This window comes from Curcuma longa, chromosome 19 (genome assembly GCF_044706935.1).
Source record: "Curcuma longa cultivar G26 ecotype Majalengka, Jawa Barat chromosome 19, ITB_CL_G26_1.1, whole genome shotgun sequence".
In the NCBI taxonomy this organism is placed as follows: Eukaryota; Viridiplantae; Streptophyta; class Magnoliopsida; order Zingiberales; family Zingiberaceae; genus Curcuma; species Curcuma longa.
In genome coordinates, this window is record NC_133879.1 from 1,174,271 (window position 1) to 1,193,540 (window position 19,270).

Below are 19,270 nucleotides of genomic sequence, written 5' to 3' on the forward strand. Positions count from 1 at the left end.
GATGATTGTACTTGGATTTGATTAATCTACCGTTTTCTATGAAATACTGTGAATTGCTTTGTGGATTTATGCTTGTACTTGATGATAAATTGTGTGTGTGTGAATCCATGAGGGTAGGGATTTACTATGAATTGGGGAATCATTAGGCCGTATACCGGGGCGCTCTGTAAAAGGGGCAGACCTTGAACCGGGCGAGATTCCGAAGGATTTCCTAACACATAGTTGAATTCTTATGAGGAATAGTTAGCGGTCATTCGTTATTGGGGAGAGATCCGTAAAAGGGTATCTAGTGACAGTGGATAAGGTTCTTTTAGTATTTCCGGGGCGCCTGAGTGACACGGGCAGACCTTGAACCGGGCTTCTAGAACCGTTTCAAACCAATAACGAGTGACGTAAGAACACCAATGAGTTAATTCGAGGATACCTGACGAGGTTGAATTGGATAATTTGGTTGACATTCCTACAATTGAACAGTTATTGAGGAAAGGTAGAGGATCCAAGTCGATTAATCCATTCTCTGAGGAGTCCGAAATCCTAGGATCGCTTCACCCATAAGTGTCACAGTCGATCCCTTTCTCCGACTTTTAGGATAAAGCACTTTAAAACACTCCCATCTCCCCCACACAACTCATGATCTATATTCTCTCCACCTTTTTGTGCTAGATTTAGTAAGTAGTTCCACGGTCCCTGTGGATTCGATCTTTTTATTACTTGGCGATATTCCGTGCACTTGCGGAAGCACATCACCATACATTTGGTGAGAATGTTGGGAGTTGTTTTACTCACTTGCCATTAAGAACTCCTCCAGTTCCAAACCAAGAGCGTCGAGAAATAGCTATTGCTCATGTTGGCAATCACTTCGTACAAGTTTTCTTACATCCTCATTATCCTGTACCACCCATTTCAACGTGGTGGTGGCAACATTCATCATATGAAGCTAAAGGATAGGTCACTCGTTATAGGACACGTGTTCATTTGTGGTACGAAGTAATAGGTACACCACCATCAAACGCGTCAGGAGCAGAATTTGGAGGCAATATTGATTAAAATTTCTATTTTTATATATTTTCGTATTTTTTTGTATTATTACATGTACTATGCATTTGAAAAAAATATTTGTTTTTAAATTATGAATGTGTTCACTATTAATTGTTAGTATTTTTGTTAGTTTTAAATATATAATTTTTATTTTGATCCATATTTTTATACTTTTTAAATTTTTTATAAATAATAACTCCTAAAATTTATAACTAAAAATAAACAAAAGATTATAAACATATAAAAAAATTATTCAAAAAAATAAAACTGATAAAAAAATTGATAAAAAAACTGATTAACAAAAAAATAAAATCAATAAAAAAACAAAATTTAAAAAATAATAAATTGAAAAAAATACAAGTATTATGAAAAAAATAATAAATAAAATTAATTAAAAAATAAAATTTATATAAAATTGAAAAAATATAATAAACAAAATTGATTAAAAAATAAAACTAAATAAAATTTATATAAAATTCTATAAATAAAGTATTGATAAAAAATAATAAACAAAATTGATTAAAAAATAAAACTAAATAAAAATTAAATAAAATTGGAAAAAAAATATCGTATTGATGAAAAAAATAATAAATTAAATTAATTAAAAAATAAAACTAAATAAAAACTAAATAAAATTAAAAATATATGAGAGCTATTTTTAAATAAAATTAATTAAAAAAATAAAACTAAATGAAAATTTAAAAAAATAAAAAAAGAGGATAGAAATGTCATTTGAAAGGGGGAGAGAGGAGGTGAGGGGGGGGGGGGGGCTGTCAGACGGGAGGGGGGAAAAGCAGCTCTCATCTAAAAAATAGGTAACAACTCAAGAGTAATTAAGAATATCTATTTTAAAATGTTAAAATAACCTTTTCCTTTCCCTTCTTAATTCCCATATAAAACTCATATGCGAACATGAAGTAATATCAATTATTTACCCTCCAATGATTTAATTAGTTTAAAACCCATTTCACTATTTTAAATATTATTTTAATCCCTTTTTTGAAAACAATTATATAAGCATATATAATTCATTTTTTTAATCTATTTATACGTGAACAAAGGAATATATACAAGAAGTCAAGGGATAGATTTACCCTCATACAACAAAAGCTTCGAGTGTTGGTTGGTCACTGAGCTCCATTCGAACTCGTATCTACAAACACAATATGAAAATAACTTAGAAATTTGAAATATCGACCAATAATAATAATACAAAATCTGAAAATGAACTAAAATTTGAAGTTGACGGATCAATGTTGATCCCACTACCTCGATATATTCTAAATTCCTATTTGACATCTATTACTGACAAAGTTATTTAATTCTACATTCGTCAACCCAAGAAATTCTAAAAAAAATACAATCTTTGTCTTTTCTTCCATTTGTCAATCATTATAAATGTTTCATTCAAACCTACACCACAACATTAATATAAATTGTGTAGGATACAAAAGAATCTAATTCTAAGTTCACTAAAATAAATTACGAGCTATTTCCTTCAAAATAAATTCAATACAGCAATATTACCACCATTTCACATCGAAATTTATGAGGTTCCTCGACTATATGTTTTGATTAAAATTTCTAGCTAAGGTTTCTAATGTTGGAAGAGAGGAATGTGGTGGCCAGCTGGAAAAAGGGCAGTAAGGTTATTATTGCTGGTCCTCTTGCACAAAATTGATGGAGAAGGGAGAAAATAAAGAGAAGAGAAAGCTGCTGTTGGGTTGTTGGAGGAGGGAAGAGCTGCTGGAGAAATAAAAGAAGGAAAATGTTTATGTTGATGCTTCTGTATTGCTTGAACTGAACAAAAATAAAAAATAAAAAAAATAAAAGAACGGAAGGAGAAGAGAAAGGAAAGAAAGAGGGAAACCTTACCTTCTTCGCTGGCGACCTTGGCTAGCTCCGGCAGCTGCTGCAGGTGGCTATGGCAGCAGAAGAATGAGAAAGAGGAAAGAATTGCTTCTGTTGACCGGAAAGGGAAAAAGAAGGGGCTGCTTCTGTTGGAGAAGGAAAGAGAGAAAGGAGAGGGTTCTATTGCTGGAAGGAGTGAAGAGAAAATAAAAATGAAGGGGAAGAAATAGGGAGGAGGAAGAAGGAGGCGGCGTGAGGGGCTTCGTGGCATGCGGCGGTGGGGCTTTGGGAGGAAGAAAACTAGAGAGAAAAGAGAAATTCCTCAAAAATTCCTAATTTGTTTTAAATTGATCGAACCGATTAATCCCATTTAAGATTTGATTTGACCATAAGTTGGCCAAATCAAATCCAAATTGATCCCGGTTTGAGCCCACATAATTCTTATCTCCGTGCCTATGCCTACCCGATGGATTAAATCCGAACCCAATTTGACTTCTATTCAATGCCCTCATTTCGTGTTCAACGATTTGGTTTGATTATTTTTATCGATCCAAAAGTTTTAGCAAAATTTTAATTTGATATATTTTATTTTATTTTTCTTTATAAAAAGCAATACTCAACATGCTGTAATGTGCAAAACTGTCTCACTATCGTAGAATAATAGTATAGGAGTTGCCAAGTTACCTCTAGACATGTGTTAGCCATGGCTCGATATTTTGCCTCAGCTGATTTGGAGATGTTGGTTTGCTTCTTGGATTCCCATGATATGAGAGAATCTCCAAGAAAAATGCAATAATCTGTAACCAAACTTCTTGTGGCACGACAACCTCCCCAATCTGAATCACAAAAAGCTCTCAAGGCAAATTTTATGCTCCTCCATTGGAAAATTGCTAGGGCGCATGCCTAGAAGTTTTGAATCTTGTAGAATGCCTGATGCATACTTTCTTTGTGACATAAAATACCTTTTTTGGAGGAGAATTCAATACCCAAAAAGTATTTCAAGTTTTCAAGATCTTTGATACATGAGAATTGCTAGATCTTTGATATATGAAAATTGCTGTAAAAGAAATACCTTGAGCCTTGGTGAAAAGTGAATAATCAAGTTTTGATTGTTGGAAACTGACCTTTAAAATAGTGTTTCAAAATGTGGAAAACCAATTTCTTTATGCTCGTTTAGGTCCATAAAGAGACTTGTTGAGCCGACATACAATGCTCTTCCCTTGTTGGTGAAGACCAGGTGGAGGTTCCATATAAACAACTTTATGTAAATCTCCATGGAGGATATCATTTTGAACGTCCAATTGGTGTATGTACCAATGGCGAGCAGTAGTGATAGTAACGAGACATCAAACTATTGTAAGCTTAACTATTAGTGATAATGTTTCTTAATAGTCAAACGCCTTCAACTTGATTATATCCCTCAGCAACGGGACGAGCCTTGTAGAGATCAATGGTGCCATCAGGCCTATATTTGATTTTGTAAACCCATTTGCAACGATTGGTTTATGATCAATGGGTAGGGGACGAGGCTCCATGTTTTGAGTTGTAATGCTTCTAATTTTGTATTCATAGCTTGTCACCAATGTGTGATCAAAAGGTGCTTTATTAGAGAGCAATGAAGATGGTAACCGATTAATGAGATAAACCACAGCTAAAACATATTCCACCCTAGAAATGCAAAGGTAAATGAGATTGAAAAAGTAATGCTTGTGCTAAAATGAGAATGTGACGATGCTTCCTTTCAACAACTCTATTTTGCCGTGGAGTATAAACATAAGTGCGTTGGTATTCAATGCCATGAAATTTTAAAAAAAATTTCTCATAGATAAGAATTCAGAAGAAGGGGAGCCTTGGCGCAACGGTAAGGTTGCTGCCATGTGACCTAGAGGTCACGGGTTCAAATCCTGGAAACAGCCTCTTGCCAAAGGCAAGGTAAGGCTGCGTACAATGGATCCTTTCCCCGAACCCCGCATGGCGGGAGCTTCGTGCACTGGGCTGCCCCCCAAGAATTCAGAACCATTATCTACTTTGACTTCTTTGATGTATGCATGGAATTGAGTATGAACAAAATCAATGAAAAATTTCAAAATGTTTTAGGTTTCAGATTTGTGTTGCATATGGTATATCTATATGCATCTTGTAAAGTCATCTACAATAGTAAGGAAGAATCGTATGCCTGTGTGGGTACTTTCTGAGGACCCTAGATATGACAATGTAATAAATCAAATGGAACATGAGTTGATATAGAACTTAATGGAAATAAAATTCTTGTTTGTTTTGCCATGGGATTAACTGAAGCATTTCCAATAAAGATAGGGTTACATCAAGGGTCAGCTCTAAGTCTTTATCTTTTTACACTAATCATGGATGAACTTACTGGACACATTCAAGATACCGTACCATGGTGCATGTTGTTTGCAGATGATATTGTATTGGTAGATGAGATACGTGAGGGAGTAAATGCTAAATTAGAATCTTGGCGAGAAACACTAGAAGAGAAAGGTTTTAGACTTAGTAGAGTAAAGACAGAATATATGGAATTTAAGTTTAGCAATGTTGAACGTAATAAAAAAAAAGGGCAGCCCGGTGAACGAAGCTCCCGCCATGCGGGGTCCGGGGAAAGGATCCATTGTACGCAGCCTTATCCTGCCTTTGGCAAGAGGCTGTTTCCAGGATTTAAACCCGTGACCTCTAGGTCACATGGCAGCAACCTTACCGTTGCGCCAAGGCTCCCCTTCTGTTGAACGTAATGAGACAAGTATTAAAATAGGAGATGATGAGTTGTCTGGAACTGAGAGTTTTAAATATTTAGGATCATTTTTGCAAGCCGATGGAGGGATTGAGAGAGATGTCTTACATAGAATACAAACAGGATGGTTGAAGTGGAGGAGAGCATCAGGTGTTTTATGTGATCGTAAAGTGCCTCTAAAACTTAAAGGAAAGTTCTATAAAACGGCAGTTAGACCTGCCATGTTATATGGCGCTGAATGTTGGGCTATGACTCGAGCACATGAGCAAAAGATGAGAGTTGCGGAGATGAGGATGTTAAGATGGATGTGTGGACATACGAAGATGGACAGAATAAGAAATGAGAGCATTAGAGAGAAAGTTGGAGTTGCATCTATTGAGGAAAAACTCCGTGAAATGCGTTTAAGGTGGTACGGACATGTACTTAGACGACCGATAAATGCTCCAGTTGGGCGGTGTGAAACTATGACAAATACGCATATCAAACGAGGGCGAGGTAGACCAAAAAAGACTTGGTTAGCAACAATAAAACAAGATAAAATTTATTTAAATATAAATGATGATATAATAGGAGATAGAGCTCAATGGCGTAAAAGGATCCATATAGCCGACCCCACTTAGTGGGATAAGGCTTGGTTGTTGTTGTTGTTGTTGTTTTGCCATGGGACAAATGGTACAATCATAGTCATAAGAAATATTATCTGAAGGTAATAATGAAGAAGCAAATTTAAGGCGAAATGGTGATAGATGCCCAAGATGCATATGCCATAGATGGGAATGATGTGAAGCTTGATGACAGGTCGGTGTTCTTTACAACGGAAGCATGTTATAGAGACCACCATGTTGTTTCCCTAAACCATATCTTCCCCATAGTCAAGTCTTGTAGGACACAAAAGGTGGGGGAAAATGACATGATAGTTTAGGGTGGTGGTAATTTTACTCAGAGAAATTAGATATAAGTGAAAACTAGGAATACACAACATCATCTAAGGTAATATCAGAATCGAAAGGTACAGTATCAGTCAAAGTGATTGAGGATGTAGATCCGGTTGGTAAATTAATGATGGGTATCGATGATGATTGTGTTTTAGTGAAAGTGTGGAATCATCGGTGGTCCCACTATCCAAATTCCAAGGCTTAGTGAATACATAATTAATCGAAGCATCGAGAAAAGGAGACGGACCTGTCACATTTGCATAAGTGTTTTTTATTACCAACATTATGGTATTGGCTTATCATTGATAGGCCATGGGAAATCTGATGAAGTTGCTCACGAACTTGGCTTGTTTTGTTAATATTTTGTGGATAAACTTGTGTAGATTGAGGAGAATTTGCTACATTAGCTGTAATTCTTCTAAATCCACGTTGTTGTTGTGATCGACCTTGTCGATTGCCCGTGGTATTGGATGGCCACATGCCATTTTTGTATCTGCATCCATCCTCGATATGCCCTCTTCTATCACAGTGTTTGCAATGAAACATTAGAGTCCGATAGTTTTTAATCTTATGACCCTCTCTGTTACGGTGCTTACAATGGAAGAGAAGACTTGTCAGCATTGATGAATAATGGAAGAGAAGAGGAGGCTAGGATTTGGAATGACAGATAAGGTTTGAAGACACGGCTAGGGTTGGCTTTGATACCATATTAAGAAAATTTGGAGGAATTAATTAATTGATTTTATGAACATTGTTCAATATATATATATACATCAATAAAAGATTAAGTCTAGGGTTTAGAGGACATAATACTTTTTTTTAATGAAATTTAATAAATAAAAAGTAGAAAAGATAATATATAATTAATATAAGAAAATAGAAAAGATTGATATAAGATATTTTCTAATATTGTAAGGTATGGTTTTAATAGCATTCTGTCCTGTTAAGAACAAGTGAGATAGCATGACAAATTTGTAATAGACTGAGGGATTACTGGATAGCCATACTGTTTACTTTGTACCAGTATCTGTGCATGATGGCATAATTGACTGTAGACTATCTGTTTAAGATGGACTTGGAGCTACAGGCAGAATTTCCATCAAAGCTGGATATCTTTGAAAGTTGATCTGCTTACTGGGTGGAAACTAGCCTTCAAATTCAGTAATCTAAGATTTTCTTTGCATTGTTCGTGATAGTCTATAATTCAGTTTTTGTTAATGTACTGAAAATCAAATGTACATCGTCATTGCTTTTAAATTGTTTAAGAACTTGTTTTTCTGATAAATGGCAACAATGAACCTGAGGTAGATTCTTAGTGCATTTATATCTTTCGATATCTTTACCTATGCTGTAACATCTCAACATTGATTTTATGTGAATGACCAGCTGTACTGGGCCTTTTGAAGCAGGCGTTATTCTGCACTCCTATATAGGGTCGGCTGAGTTGGTCCCTGGTTTAGCAAAGTTGGGTGCGTATTTTTCATTTTCTGGGCATCTCACATCCATGAAGCCAGAGAAAGCAAAGAAAGTCGTCCAGTCAGTTAGTATTACACTTTAATGTTTCATGCTAGTACTAAGCAACTCCTTCAGAAGCAGTTTCTATGATCACTGATTTTAAACCAATTACTTCTTATGTAGGTACCTAAAGACAGAATTTTGATTGAGACTGATGCGCCTGATGGATTGCTAAGATTGAAAACAAATCCTTTATTTTCAATCCCTGCTGTTCCCATAGCAGAGTTGGAAAAACAATTTGGAGGTTCTGTTCCACAGCCAGCAAGTCTGTCAAGGGAAGGACTAAATCATCCTGCTAACATTCATAGTGTAAGTTTTTTCTTTTTAGTGAACCAAATGTGGTATGCTCTAGCAATTTACCCAACAGTTCAGCATGGAAAATCCATATCACTGTGCCATTGTGAAGAATATATAAATTGCCAATATTACAATTTAATCTTGGAGTTGCAATAAGGGGAAATAAACAAAACAAAAAGAATGAATATTGTGGTATTTGGTAACTAACTATACTAATTCATCCTTCATTGTCATTTATGTATAAAATATTTTATCTATTCATCATTTCATTTTGCACATTCAAATATCAGTGTCTATCATCCTCCTATGACTTCCTAGGCCGACTTCCTAGGCTCAAAGGAACATGATTTTACCCTAGCAATATATCTTGATTCCATTACTTGTTGTTTAATAGTTTAATGTTCAGTAAAGTTGCATTGGATAATACTGAGTTTAAATATCATAAAAGTTGCCTTGCCAATTTACTAAACATTTGATATTCCTAACATCTAGCCATTTCAATTCTCTTAGTTAATGTTATCTACATGCTTCAATGAAAGCATAAATTAGCATATGAATTCCTAACATTGATCAATGATGCATAAATTTTTTTAGTTATTTAACTCATTGCAATTCCTGACATTGAAGAGTTCCTTGCAGGAGCATAAATTAGCATATGATCTTGATGTGGTGCCAGCTTCTAGTTCTGTGATGTAAAACGTCTAAAAAAACAAAACAAATAATCTTGTTCTAAGTTCAATAAATAAATATCATACAAAAATTAGACAAAAATATAAAGGAAAAATCAAAATTAATTAAAATTGACCCAAGAGGTGATTGTTATTTTAAGGCAAGATGTCGGCATTTCACATAGGGTGACCTAGATCTATGTACTACAAGGGGGATAATGCCTATGCCAACTACAAATGGTTATCTTGTCATAGATTCTAGAAACCTAAGTAGCATATTGTTTTCGAGAGAGTGAAAGATATTTTACATTTATCCAACAGGTGGTAGACTTGAATCTATTCAAATCTAGTCAAATTCAAATATGATAAGATTCGAGTTGGTATAGTAGAATATGATAAAATGTAGCTATGGATCATGAGGACTAAGCTTACATAATAGAAGAAGCATGCCTGATCTCTCCGGTTTGTGGTTTATTTTGAGAGTAAGTCTTGATTGGAGATCGTATTATTATTTGGATAAATATAAATAAGATGTGAACTTAGACTAAATTTATTTCTTAATATAAAGGATAACAGAAGTAAACATATTGAAATTTAAAAAAAAATTTGAAATTAAGCCCAAGATACCCAACTGCCTACATGTTTTCAGGGTCGTACTAGATAATTTTTTAAGCCTGAGGTGAATTTTAAAAAATGAACCTCCTAAAACAATAAAACGTAGTTATTTTTTTTATTAATGAGATGTTTTTCTAAAACAGATTATAAAATATAAATTAAAACATAAAATGTTAAATAACATATAATATTCAAAATGTATATAATATAATAAAAATATTCTAAATAATCACTTAAATATTATGGGTCTTGAAGTTTTGACAACAAAAGAATTATCTAATTTTTTTCTATGATTTTTATAAAACCCAAGTACCCAACTTTATAGAATCTCCCCGTAGCCTCTCACATTCTCAAGTCAATTAAGCAACCAACTGAGGAATCAGAACCAGAATTAGAAGATGAAGGACCAAAATGGGATACTGAAGCAGGGATTTCAGGTATAAGACGGGGAAAAGTATGGGCACCATTAGGCGAGCCTAGTGGTAAATTTGACTACTTGGTTGATTACTCCATGCCACCAATTAGCAATATCCCTATCATTCCAACGGGATGGGATGATGATGATGAAACTCCAGAACAATGGATTAATCCGTTCGCATCAAAAGGTGGTGGGTATCCATTTATATCAAAAGAAGAAGAAAAGAAAGAAGCTAAAGGAGAAGCTAAGATAGCTAAGAAATTTCCTTGCTATGGGTGGATAAGTGAAAGCGATGATGAAGAAGAAAAGAAAGAAGAGGAACCAGGGGATTCATCTCAAGTTATAGCAGTAAATGCGGAATTTGATTATCCAATATTAAGGAAGTTTGCAAGGAACCAGGAAGTCAGAAATCAAGAGCAGCATCTTTACTCCTCAACAAGTGCAGTAACATCCCCATATACACCAGCACAAGATGTTGCTATGGGACCCCCTGGGTATCCCCTGCAGATCAAAGGCCTCCTAAACCTCAACCAATTTATGAACAATAGCCCCCAAAAATAAGGTTTAGAGGAGGAAGTAATAATGAAATGTGGACACTTCCTTCGGCACAACAGCAAGGAGGAGCAATGTTTGTGATCCCAGAACAAATTGGGCTTTTTCATGACGTATTCTCACGCTGGGAGTCAATTACAAAAAATCATATTGCAAGTCAGGCTTTCACTGATGCAAGAGACAAAGCTGAATATATAGAAAATCTCCTCGGAGAAACTGAGAAGCTTGTATGGATATAGTGGAGAATGAGCTACCCCTAGGAATATGAAGCTTTAATTAACACAAGTGACGGGAGAGATGACACTCAAAATATATTATCCCAAATCAGAAGGGTTTTCTCTTCAGAAGATCCAGCTCAAGGATTAACAGCTATTCAGAATAAGGCATACAAGGATCTAGAAAAGCTATCATGTGACAATGTCAAAGATATCATCAGGTATTTAAATGATTTTAAAAGGTTGGCTTCAAAAACTGGAAGACTATATGCAGGTCTTGAACTATCAGAAAAACTCTGGCTAAAAATGCCAGATGATCTTGGAGATAGAATGAAAGCTGCATATGATGAAAAATACTCTGGACTTACAGTTGGTGTTCTTCCTAGAATCATTTTTGCTTATGAATTCCTTGAGCAGGAATGCAGGGATGCTGCCTACAAGAGGAATCTAAAGAACTTATCATTTTGTAGACAAATTCCTATTCCAGGATACTATAAAGAAAAGGGATCCAGGACATATGGGGTACGAAGATCAAAAACATATAAGGGTAAGACACATGAAACTCATGCCAGAATAGAGAAAAGAAAGCATCTCATCAGAAATAAAAAATGTAAGTGTTATTTATGTGGGCAGGAAGGATATTTTGCACGAGAATGCCCTAACGAAAGAAGAAATGTGAAAAGAGTTGCTATCTTTGAACAACTGGATATCCCTGAAGACTGCGACATCTTGTCTGTCCAGGAAGGAGAAGATCAGAGTGACGCAATTTTTAGCATTTCTGAAGGAGAAGGCAATGAAGATTTACAAAGGTCTGTTCAGACTCTTTTAATTAATGAAGCAACATTTATGCTTGGGCAGGTTGATGGAGGATATAGACCTCAGGTAAAGGTAACAAATGAGTAACTCAACTGTCAACATGACTGACATCTAAATGAAGTAATAAGCCTTCCATAGTCAAGTAACTGCACCTGCTGCAAAAGAATGACTTTACAAAGAGCAAGAATTCATTGCCCAAAGTGCATGATTACAGCCTGCAATTTGTGTGGGCCTTACTATTTTATGAAGCCAGTACCTGTGGCACCTTCTGCACCAGCACCATTTCTGCCTTATAAGCTCCTTAAGGAACAACAGTATTACATTTCTTGGTGTGAAGGAGAAATTGAGAGGCTTAGGGGGCGTTTGGTTTGGAAAATTTTTTCTATTTTCTATTTTTCATTTTCTATTTCTATTTTTTTATTTTCTGATCTAATTTTCAGAAAATAGAAAATACGTTTGGTATGATATACTGTTTTCTATTTTCTAGAAAATAAACTTGAAAAATGTGTTTGGTTTATTAATATAAAAAATTATAAATAAAATAGATATTTTTAATAAAAATGCCATCTTATCATGTAAAAGGAAAAATCATATAAGAAGGAGATCAACCATATTAGAAAGGGATCAAACCTGACCTTCTAATACAACATTACATAACTTCAAATGTATTGTGAAATCTAACTGAAATCAAATTAATTAATTTAATACATTTTAATTTTAATATTTATAAATTTTAAAAATAATTTATTTTAAATTTTAAAAAAATAAAATTAATGAATTATATTTATTAATTTAATGAATTATTTTAATAAAATAATTATTTTAATGAATTATTTTATTAATATATATATTTCTTTTAAATTTTAAAAAATAAAATTAATAAATTATATTTATTAATTTAATGAATTATTTTATTAAAATAATTATTTTTAATGAATTATTTTATTAAAATAAAATTATCAAAACATATTTATTATTTCAATAAATTATTTTATTAAAATAAATATAAATTTATTTTTAATTTTAAAAAATAAAATTAAAGAATTATATTTATTAATTTAATGAATAAAATAATTATTTTATTAATATGTATAAATTTATTTTAAATTTTAAAAAAATTAACAAATTATATTTATTAATTTAATGAATTATTTTATAAAAATAAAATTATCAAATAATATTTATTAATTTAATAAATTATTTTATTAAAATAATCGTACAATGAGAAGGTGTGCGGCACTGTAGCCGCCTTTTCTCATTTTCTATTTTTCAGTCGCAGTTTTCATTCTCTATAGAAAATGATATTTTATCATTTTCTGTTTTCTTAGAAAATGACTTCTCATTTTCTAGAAAATGAGATTGGAAAACACAAAACAAACAGTTAACTTCTAGAAAATAAGAAAATGAAAACAGAAAATGACCAAACCAAATACTCCCTTAAAAAGGAGGTAAGCTTTTATAAGGCTCAATATGAGTTAATTCTAACAAAGGATTTGGCAGAAGATTTTCAGAATTTAGGCTCAGGAAAGGAAAAAAAAATTCCGGAAGAAGAAGAGGAATTCACTAATGCAATACTCGGAGAACAGGTCAGTAATCTAACTGGAGGAGGACCAAGACTGGTAAAGAATATGCTTTATAACCTGTTGGTAGAAATAGACATTCCAGGAACTCCGAAATTTTCACTCAAGGCCATTTTAGACACCGGAGCCACTACTTGCTGTGTGGATAAAAATTCAGTACCAGTATCAGCTTTAGAAAAGAATACTTTCATGGTAAAATTTAGTGGGATTAATTCTCAACAGACAACTGATATGAAATTAAAGCAAGGAAGAATGTTTGTGGGCGAAAATATATTCAGAATTTCATATACTTACAGTTTCCCAAAGATTCTAGGTGATGGAATTCAAATGATCATTGGCTGCAATTTTATTAGAGCCATGCATGGAGGAGTACGAATTGAGGGAAATGTGGTAACTTTTTATAAGCATATTACCATCATTAACATTTTACCCTCTGTTACTTCTGCTGCAGCTATAGAAGAGCTAGATTTGGATGAAGAAGAATATATCCAGATTCAAGGGATGGTTAATTGCTCTATTGGGCAATCTCAAAAGAAATTCAAAGAGCAATTTGGGCCACTTCTTAAGGAATTACGAGAACAAGGCTACATTGGGGAAAATCCACTTCAGCATTGGGAAAAGAATCAGATAGTCTGTCATATTGATATTAAAAACCCTGATTTCATTATTGAAGATAGACCGCTTAAGCACTTGACACCTTCTCAAAAGCAGGCTTTTTCCAGACATGTTGAAGCTTTATTGGAACTGAAGGTTATTAGGCCCAGTCAAAGTCGGCATAGAACTACTGGCATTATTGTTAATTCAGGTACTACTATTGATCCTAAAACAGGAAAAGAAGTTAAAGGCAAGGAGAGGATGGTTTTTAATTATAAGCGCCTTAATGCATGCGTGCCTTGCAACGATGTCTGATTGTGCGCAAATCAATGACCAGCTGGAAGCCGCATCAAACCTTACTCGCGACGCAACAATCCGAACCGCTTCTTTCAAACTACAATAAAGCAGCAAAACCGACAAGTGCGGGCATGGTGGACCACTAAAAAGCACTCAGTACGTACCTAATAAGATTCCTCCTTATCCTACTTAGTGGAGGATAGCATATGGCATGAGTTGTGAAAAGATTCCTGAATGGATTGAGCCTCGGGGAGCCGTCCATCCAGGAAAGTAATGTATTATTGGTATGCATTATTGGTGTGTAAGTGGAGAACATCTGTAAAGGAATGAATGATGGGAATGTCAATGGGGCCCCATGAGTACCCGATTCCCACTTTCTTTCTTCAAGTTCTCTCTATATAAGTCTGTTTGTGTCATCGTTGCAAGGCACGCAGTGCATCACACTACAAGCCTTACTTCGATAAGTGTTCTAAGTCCTCTGTGTGAAGTTTTAAAGTCTGTAAACCATCCTCTCCTTGCCTTTAACTTCTTTTCCTGTTTTAGGATCAATAGTAGTACCTGAATTAACAATAATGGCAGTAGTTCTATGCCGACTTTGACTGGGCCTAATAACCTTCAGTTCCAGTAAAGTTTTAACATGTCTGGAAAAAGCCTGCTTTTGAGAAGGTGTCAAGTGCTTAAGCGGTCTATCTTCAATAATGAAATCAGGGTTTTTAATATCAATATGACAGACTATCTGATTCTTTTCCCAATGCTGAAGTGGATTTTCCCCAATGTAGCCTTGTTCTCGTAATTCCTTATGAAGTGGCCCAAATTGCTCTCTGAATTTCTTTTGAGATTGCCCAATAGAGCAATTAACCATCCCTTGAATCTGGATATATTCTTCTTCATCCAAATCTAGCTCTTCTATAGCTGCAGCAGAAGTAACAGAGGGTAAAGTGTTAATGATGGTAATATGCTTATAAAAAGTTACCACATTTCCCTCAATTCGTACTCCTCCATGCATGGCTCTAATAAAATTGCAGCCAATGATCATTTGAATTCCATCACCTAGAATCTTTGGGAAACTGTAAGTATATGGAATTCTAAATATATTTTCGCCCACAAACATTCTTCCTTGCTTTAATTTCATATCAGCTGTCTGTTGAGAATTAATCCCACTAAATTTTACCATGAAAGTATTCTTTTCTAAAGCTGATACTGATACTGAATTTTTATCCACACAGCAAGTAGTGGCTCCGGTGTCTAAAATGGACTTGAGTGACAATTTCGGAGTTCCTGGAATGTCTATTTCTACCAACAGGTTATAAAGCATATTCTTTACCTGTCTTGGTTCTCCTCCAGTTAGATTACTGACCTGTTCTCCGAGTATTGCATTAGTGAATTCCTCTTCTTCTTCTTCCGGAATTTCTTTTTCCTTTCCTGAGCCTAAATTCTGAAAATCTTATGTCAAATCCTTTGTTAGAATTAACTCATATTGAGCCTTATAAAAGCTTACCTCCTTTTTAAGCCTCTCAATTTCTCCTTCACACCAAGAAATGTAATACTGTTGTTCCTTAAGGAGCTTATAAGGCAGAAATGGTGCTGGTGCAGAAGGTGCCACAGGTACTGGCTTCATAAAATAGTAAGGCCCACACAAATTGCAGGCTGTAATCATGCACTTTGGGCAATGAATTCTTGCTCTTTGTAAAGTCATTCTTTTGCAGCAGGTGCAGTTACTTGACTGTGGAAGGCTTATTACTTCATTTAGATGCCAGTCATGTTGACAGTTGAGTTGTTCATCTGTTACCTTTACCTGAGGTTTATATCCTCCATCAACCTGCCCAAGTATAAATGTTGCTTCATTAATTAAAAGAGTCTGAACAGATCTTTGTAAATCTTCATTGCCTTTTTCTCCTTCAGAAATGCTAAAAATTGCGTCACTCTGATCTTCTCCTTCCTGGACAGACAAGATCTCGTAGTCTTCAGAGATATCCAGTTGTTCAAAGATAGCAACTCTTTTCACATTTCTTCTTTCGTTAGGGCATTCTCGTGCAAAATGTCCTTCCTGCCCACATAAATAACACTTACATTTTTTATTTCTGATGAGATGCTTTCTTTTCTCTATTCTGGCATGAGTTTCATGTGGCTTGCCCTTATGTGTTTTTGATCTTCGTACCCCATATGTCCTGGATCCCTTTTCTTTATAGTATCCTGGAATAGGAATTTGTCTACAAAATGATAAGTTCTTTAGATTCCTCTTGTAGGCAGCATCCCTGCATTCCTGCTCAAGGAATTCATAAGCAAAAATGATTCTAGGAAGAACACCAACTGTAAGTCCAGAGTATTTTTCATCATATGCAGCTTTCATTCTATCTCCAAGATCATCTGACATTTTTAGCCAGAGTTTTTCTGATAGTTCAGGACCTGCATATAGTCTTCCCAGTTTTTGAAGCCAACCTTTTAAAATCATTTAAATACCTGATGATATCTTTGACATTGTCACATGATAGCTTTTCTAGATCCTTGTATGCCTTATTCTGAATAGCTGTTGATCCTTGAGCTGGATCTTCTGATGAGAAAACTCTTCTGATTTGGGATAATATATTTTGAGTGCCATCTCTCCCGTCACTTGTGTTAATTAAAGCTTCATATTCCTGGGGGTAGCTCATTCTCCACTGTATCCATACAAGCTTCTCAGTTTCTCCGAGGAGATTTTCTATATATTCAGCTTTGTCTCTTGCATCAGTGAAAGTCTGACTTGCAATATGATTTTTTGTAATTGACTCCCAGCGTGAGAATACGTCATGAAAAAACCCAATTTGTTCTGGGATCACAAACATTGCTCCTCCTTGCTGTTGTGCCGAAGGAAGTGTCCACATTTCATTATTACTTCCTCCTCTAAACCTTATTTTTGGGGGCTGCTGTTCATAAATTAGTTGAGGTCTAGGAGGCCTTTGATCTGCACATAATTTATGAATTCATATCGAGGAGGGGAAAACTAATATACACGACCAAATTAATTAATTAAGCAACAAAAATAAAAAGAGTATGACACATTATTAGCCTAGTGGAGCAAATCAAAAAGTTCCTAAATCTCACAACACCCAATAAGATTGAACACGTTACATAAGAAAGAAAGCATATCTATTAAAATTGAAAGAAAATAGATCTCGAGTCAGATGGAATACCACAATTAACAAAAATTAAAATAAAAAGCCTCTTGACTCTCGATTAAATGAAGGAAAACATTGTTAAAGGAAACAGATTGTATTGCCGATTCGCCCCCTATCAACATCACCGCATGGCCATCACCACATTATGGCATGTATGCGTTGTAAATTTTTTAAACTTTTTTTTACAACTTTGATTTAAAAGTGGTCCAAAATTTTTTTAGGCCCTCTATATGCTTGGATAATTAGGTTATCTAGGGTTAAAAATTAAAACTAGTTTTTTGGGCCTATAACTAACCTATACTATTTTTTTTGGGCCCTCTAGGTAGTTGGTAGAGGCCTCTTGGGCCTCCCCTAAGGTCTGACCCTACGTGTTCTCATGCCCCCTTCTCAGGAAAATTAAATATAATTATAATTCTAAAAGCTTATTAGTGAGTCCATCTTACAAAAGAAACAAGGGATAATGTATGAGAGAGTTTGAAAAACAAATTCATGATGTGGGATAAAAAAAAAAGGTTTAGAGAGCTTTTGGATGTTTCTCTTTTCTAATAATCCCCACAAAATACCAAAGTTTCTTAAATGAAAAGAAGTAAAATTAGATTTGTTATTTAGATGTAATGTAGTGCGCAGTTAGTGATGTGCGCTTTAAAATGAATTGAGTCTTAGAGTACACCACCTTAAAATTCAACATCTAAAACATACACAATATTAGGTAATGCAACATCATTGTGCGCATTGATGGTAGTGTATTGGTACTTTGATTCTGCATAAGGATTTTTACAAGGGTATAGCTTCTGGCTGCAACTTTATATATAAATATCCTCATATAAGAGATATTAGCTTTTGATAAAGATGTATATAGAGTCGCATCTCATGGAAATAATCACTTTAGGTCTCGTTTGGAGTTTTACAAAACTCATCATATATTCTACACAGGAGTACAAAACATCATCGTAGGAATGAGGAAGGCATAGATGGAGCATTGTTTTTTCATTTCTCAGGTATTTCTAAGAAACGCTTGAAGTGTTATACTGCAGAAGCTCATTTTTCTTTTAGCTGGGGGTTTCTGGTTTATGTTCAGATTAAACTTTTGTTAAGGAATATGGTCAATTTGGATTGTTTGTGCTTTTTCATTTTTTCTGTCGAGAGCATAATTCTTAATTTGTTGCAAAAGTGCAAAAGAAATAATATTATATATTTTATTTGTTGGTTTAATATTTGGCGCAATCCTATCTGTATGTTTCCATTAGAAGATGAAAAAGTGGCCGAATAAAAAAAATAGAAAAATGAGTAAATATAAATAAAAATGAAAACTTTCTTTTATTCATATCAACTCAAATTTTCACTTTTCTATACTTTGGAGGAGCAGACACTAAGTTTCACCCTACTCTCCAATTATGTGATATTAATAAATATAATGACCATCTTTCAGGTTTTGAATTATGTTTCGACGTTGCTTGAAATGCCCGAGGAACTACTAGCTGAGCTAAGTTTCCAAAATGCATCTCGTTTATTCTCTTATCCCGGCTCAAAGGTTGGATGTGATGGATGAAGCTTATTCAACTTCAACAGTGCTAAGCCAGTACTGGAACTATCCGCTTCTACTCATGGTTATTTGCAGGTCTTAATGTTACCTACTCCCTCTTGTAAAAATATTATGCAAAACTGAGAAGTTCTTTTAAAATAAAATCTATTTACTTGTCCATGAAACTGACTTTTTACGTTTAATAACTAGGCTTTGTGCATGTATGAAGTTAAGTTCATTGGAACGGATAAAGAAATGAGTAATACTTGTTTTTTTTTTTTGAGGTTCTATTTAAACTAAGATTGTAACACAATTGAGATGGTGCAGAAGTCAGCCATTTCTTTGCATCCAATCTCAGGTTCAAGGCATATCATATCCATTGGTTAGTTAACGACGAATGATTCATTTTATTTTTATTGCCTGTTGTTGAAATAATCTTACACTATGATGAAA

At 34.4% G+C, this 19,270-nt stretch overlaps 1 protein-coding gene and 1 pseudogene across 3 annotated transcripts in view; both read left to right on the top strand.

The window, feature by feature from the left end:
- The window catches only part of LOC141812543 (uncharacterized), a 42,156-nt gene extending 23,297 nt beyond the window's left edge, over positions 1 to 18,859 (top strand). Inside the window, exons 6-9 of one of the 3 annotated variants that reach the window (XM_074700538.1) lie at positions 7,960 to 8,113; positions 8,212 to 8,397; positions 18,229 to 18,293; positions 18,725 to 18,799. In XM_074700538.1, coding sequence (XP_074556639.1) covers positions 7,960 to 8,113; positions 8,212 to 8,397; positions 18,229 to 18,249 — 361 coding nt within the window. In that variant the 3' untranslated portion in view covers positions 18,250 to 18,293; positions 18,725 to 18,799. Of the gene's footprint in view, positions 1 to 7,959; positions 8,114 to 8,211; positions 8,398 to 18,228; positions 18,294 to 18,724 lie in introns of those variants that run through there. The other 2 variants (XM_074700537.1, XM_074700539.1) reach the window with 2 other exon arrangements.
- LOC141812684 (uncharacterized) lies at positions 10,180 to 14,158 on the top strand (annotated as a pseudogene).
- Positions 18,860 to 19,270: the final 411 nt, after the last annotated feature.